General features: G+C 46.7%; 1 protein-coding gene across 1 annotated transcript; it reads left to right on the forward strand.

Annotated features, from left to right (window-relative positions):
* The first annotated feature begins 1108 nt into the window (after positions 1-1108).
* Positions 1109-4136, forward strand: gmnc (geminin coiled-coil domain containing). Its single transcript, XM_008287237.1, has 4 exons — positions 1109-1196; positions 2044-2129; positions 2306-2422; positions 3297-4136. The coding sequence occupies exons 1-4, from the start codon at positions 1109-1111 to the stop codon at positions 4134-4136; spliced, it is 1131 nt and encodes a 376-aa protein (XP_008285459.1).
* The last annotated feature ends 602 nt before the right edge of the window (positions 4137-4738 follow it).

Below are 4738 nucleotides of genomic sequence, written 5' to 3' on the forward strand. Positions count from 1 at the left end.
TTAGCTAAGGCTCAAGCTAAGTTTAATTTTAAATGTTCCACTAGTTGTTGCCTGTAAATGAACAATCTCCATTTTAAGGTGTCGTTTAGGGTATTCAATTAGTTTTTTCACATGATTAAGAAAAGGAATAAAAAATACAGCTAAGCTTCTGCTAAAGCTAGCTAGCTTAGCATGCCACTTGTAGACAGAAATAGTACTGGGGTAGGCAGAAACACAGACACATGAATTAAAAATGCCTCAAAAAAACCAAACAACTGACATAGTGTGCAGTAAATATACATCTAGTTTTTCTTTTTGGCTTTTTGTTTTTTTTTAAAAAAAACATTTTTGCCCTTAGAGCAGGGGAATACATAGGTCTGGGCAGCAGGGAGTTGAACTTTTAGCTCACGTGGGATGCACCCTTAACAAGTATTGGGTTGCGTATACTGCAAAAGAAAAAAAAAGAAAGAAAAAAACAAAAGAAAAAGAAAAAATAAGAAAATCTGTAAAAACAATAAAAAAAACAAAACTGTGAAAATTTGGCCCCATGGCACCAGAAAACATGCCAAAAAAAGGGTGCAATACCTTTCATATGCATAATTTTCTTTCAAATAATGCCAATTATCTTTTAAAAAATGATAATAAAATAACTTCTCTTATCTGTCAGTGAAGTCTGCACCATGACAGTAAATTTAAAAACTGCTTATTTTTATATATTTGCATTTCTGTAGTTCCTGTATCTCCCTGTAGGGGGCAGAGCAGAGTAACGGACACGGAGCTGCAGCGTTCAGGTGTCCACATACTTTTGGTCCTGCAGCGCAGCAGCTGTGTTGTTAAATGGGAGCGCTGCTGAAGTGTTGATCATCTCCATATCAACACACAGCGAGTTGGCACCGCCGAGCGCACAACACACAGCAGGTCCTCACAAACGGCAGCCGGTCCTCACAGAGATAGCACTCACACAGACACACACACACACTCCCTCCCTCCCTCCATCCCTTCATTCAGCTTCTGTCTCTCTGTAGGGATTCCCTCTCCTCCTCCTCCTCCTCCTCCTCCTCCTCCTCCTCTTCATCATCATCATCACCTCCAGCACTCGGCCCTCGGCCCAGACACTGTTGACGTTTCCATGGAAACCCTGGCCTCGGTTTGGGCCCGTGACCCCGGTGACCTCCGTGACCTCGCGGAGAAGCGACACGAGCCGCCGGCAGCGTTTGGTGAGTCCAGTAAACAACAACAACAACAACAACAACAACCAGGAGGGTTTATTCTGCAGCTCTGGATGCAGGACTCCCGTCGGCCAATCAGAGTGCAGCGTCGCTCTGCTGAATCTCCCCTCATGAAAGGAATATTTCTGCAAATGCCACGTTCAGCAGACCGGGACTCATTTATCAAACCGCAGAGTTTCCACATAAGCGACCCGCCTGTGTGCCGCAGACGGAAGCATCCGGACAGTTCATATATTAAGATTCATCTTTTAATTTTCTCCCAGTCTCCTCGTTCAAAGGGTTCAATTTGTCAAAGCCGATCTGAGCCAGTTTTATGGAATGCGTCTGTCGGCTGCAGTTCCTCCGTCGTCCACAAGGTGCTGCTGATGTGTCGGTTTGAGCCGCTTCGTCCTCCTGATGCACCGCTGAGGAAGTCTGGCGGCTGATTCGGGCATCGTTTGGCATTTTTCCACCAAACCGCACAGCTTGTGGGAGGAACTAAAGGCTGAATGAACGTAGTCTTTATCCTTTGAGCTGTGAGGTAGAACTTTATCCAGACAGCGTTGGTCTCATCCACCGTGGAGAAGCTTCATCTGTAAAAATGCATCAGATTTTATTCAATAATCCTGTTATATTTCTAGTACTTATGTTCATCTCAGGTTGCTTCATTTACTGTTTGATGTGACAGTTACTCCTGTAGAATACTTTGCTGGACTTCTACTTGCAGTGAAGTACTTTTACACTGATGTACTTGCAGTTTTGCTTCAGTAAAGAATCCGAGTACTTCTGTCTGCGCCTGCAGCTTCAAAGTGTTCATGAATATTTTTAAAATAACGTCACCGACTGTCTCCGGCAGCGTCCCAGTGTGGTTTCTATGGATCTCCTCCGGCCGGTCTGATGTGGACGGAGCAGCTTTCGCCTCACCTGCAGAGGAACAAACAGGTAACATCTTCTCTAACTCCCTCATGGAGGATACAGCTGTGTGTGTTTCTTTGCTCCTCGAGGGGCATTTAAAGGATGAGAAGATCCTTCTAGATGTGGGACAGCTTTAAGGGAAGCGCCTTTGGGCTGTTGCTCTAACTGCAGCGGGTTGAACTTGGTGTTTTAAATGCTTCCAGCTGCAGGACACTCTGCTGCAGAGGGAGGAGGAACTGGCCCGACTGCAGGAGGAGAACAACAAGCTCAGAGGGTTCCTCAGCTCCTCCTTCGTGAGGAACCTGGAGCAGAAGGCCAAGGTCAGTGATCCAACCCAGAATTGCTGCAATTACATCCTCATTGCTTCCTAAACCCCCCAAAAGTCCCATTTACTGAAACTGGTGGAGCTTTTTTGTTCACTTCATATGTTTCTTTTAGGGGTAAATATTGCACGTTTTTATTTCCTATTACATCCACTTGTGACAGATTTGTAAATTAAATGACATAAAACCAGCTCAAATCAGACACTCAAGGTCCCATATAGTGAAAATCTCATTTTGTTTTCTATTTCTGCCATTCATCAAAACTAGACAGACTCTCAGCTTTACAAACCAGCAAGAATTTCCCCTCAGTGCTACGTATCATTATGAACCAATAGCAGCTCAGACTCTGTATAGCTCCGCCCCCTCACTGCTTCCAGGTGAACCAATCAGAATGAACAGATGCCTCTCAGTCCCCCTGGTTTATTTACGTTCTTCAGTTGCTTCTACTAAACTCTTAAATGTCTCTAAAAAGTCCCCAAATGTCCTGCTGTTTGCTGTTGGAGTGAACACAACAGTCTTCATGCACTGTTAGAGTGAACACAACAGTCTTCATGCACTCCCAGCATCTCAGAACCCAAACAACAGGTGGATCACTACTATTACTGATGTCAATGTCAGTAGGGAAATGCGGAGCAGCAGCAGAGGCGGTCAAAATCTGAATATGTTCAGACACATAGCGTCACATTGGCGCGATCAATAACAGACGTAATGTCAAATTAAAAATAAACAAATCATCAACGTATTTATATTATATTTAGCATCAGTCCACGTTGTGTTCAAACCCTGAAAACGCTAAATGTTCATGCAGTTAAGACAGATTAATAAAAGCACAGAGGAATGCTGCTCTTACTGCGTCTCATTCTGTCCTCAGAAACTAACCGCCGACGGGACGAGGAGGAGGCCGAAGAGGAACCTCGACGGTGAAGCTTTCAGCCGTCAGCAGGTCAGCAAGAGAGTCTGCAGGAACCTCACTGCCGAGTTCTGCTCCGAGTCTTTCGAGACGTCCACCCACTCAGAGCCGAACCTGGACCTGTGGGTGCTACAAACGCTGGGACTGAAGGACCGAGACACCATCGACACGTCCAACGAGTTCTCATCCGAGTGCATCGGAGGTTTAGTTTACGACACTGCCGTCACCCCGTCGTCGTCTCCTGAAGACACGCTCAGCTCTTCTTTTGGTTCTCCGGTTGCCTCGTCGACGCCGTCGTCCGTCCATGGCTTCTGCCAAAGATCCACTCATGACTACAGGTACAGAGAATGCCAAGCGGACTGCGATAATCCTGCCGAGTCCACTCAGAACTGCATGAGGTCTCAAGTGGACGTTGCTGCCGCCGAACACCCTGGGACGACCAGAAGCCATGACACCTCCACTGCCTCCGAGATCTGCTCCGACAACCCTCCTCTGTTCTGGTCCCACCGTTGGACGCCGTCGCAGGACTCGGTCCAGTTCAGCCCACCAGCGGGATGGATCCACTTCTCTCCAATGTCGACGTCCAACCAGCCCTGGACGCCCGGCAGCCCAACGAGTCCAACTCGTCGGCCTTCTGCAGCGCCGCCAACGCCTTGTGGCCGCTCAGATTTGGCCTTCAGCATGTTGCTCAGCCCGTCCAGCAGCGTCAAGACCCACAGCTTCCCCCAAGGACAGGCCTTCGTCAGGAAGGACACCGGGGGGCGCTGGAGCTTCACCTGGGTGCCCAAACAAGGACCGTAGCAGCCTCGTCCCTCGACAGGACGTTAAAAAGCTTTTGAGTTGTTGTTACTGAACAAGCCAACGGAGTCCGTGTTGAACCACAAGGCCTTAAAAGAGCCTCGTTGGCAACCGCAAAGAGATAAAAAAAAAACTTTGGTAACTTGCCTTTCATGTTCCTGCACCAGCAAGGATTGTTAAAAAAAATGCATTTCAATCTAAAAGAAAAATGCTTGAGACTAACCAGCCAAACGTCGGAGCCTCTTGCGGTGTAATCGTGCAGCTAATGACCTTACCATGAATCTAACACTGTAACGTTAGCATAAAATGTCGTCTGTACACCGAGATATTTATTTAGTTCGTCTGTGAAACTGCCATTTAAAAACATCGGTAATGACACTCGTGCCAGTTTAATGAGAAGGTTAAACGTGACGCAAAATGGCGCCACGACGCAAAAACTGCCTCCGAACGAAAGCAACATATCAGATATCTACGAGGTTATAACAGGATTATAGAAGCTGGTACTAAAACGAGCTAAAAAGTTAGTTTACAGGTAATTACAGTGAACTGCCGAATGAAGAGCTGAATTTTGAAAAACGTCACTGCCGCTGTTGCCGAAGCTGTTT

This window comes from Stegastes partitus, unplaced genomic scaffold, assembly GCF_000690725.1.
Source record: "Stegastes partitus isolate 25-593 unplaced genomic scaffold, Stegastes_partitus-1.0.2 Scaffold491, whole genome shotgun sequence".
Lineage (NCBI taxonomy): Eukaryota > Metazoa > Chordata > Actinopteri > Pomacentridae > Stegastes > Stegastes partitus.

Bases quoted from the DNA above. Each gene is read 5' to 3' on its own strand.
- gmnc (XM_008287237.1), top strand. From the start codon at position 1,109: ATGGAAACCCTGGCCTCGGTTTGGGCCCGTGACCCCGGTGACCTCCGT. The intron at 1,197-2,043 runs GTGAGTCCAGTA...TGTCTCCGGCAG, and splicing joins CGAGCCGCCGGCAGCGTTTG to CGTCCCAGTGTGGTTTCTAT. The intron at 2,130-2,305 runs GTAACATCTTCT...AAATGCTTCCAG, and splicing joins ACCTGCAGAGGAACAAACAG to CTGCAGGACACTCTGCTGCA.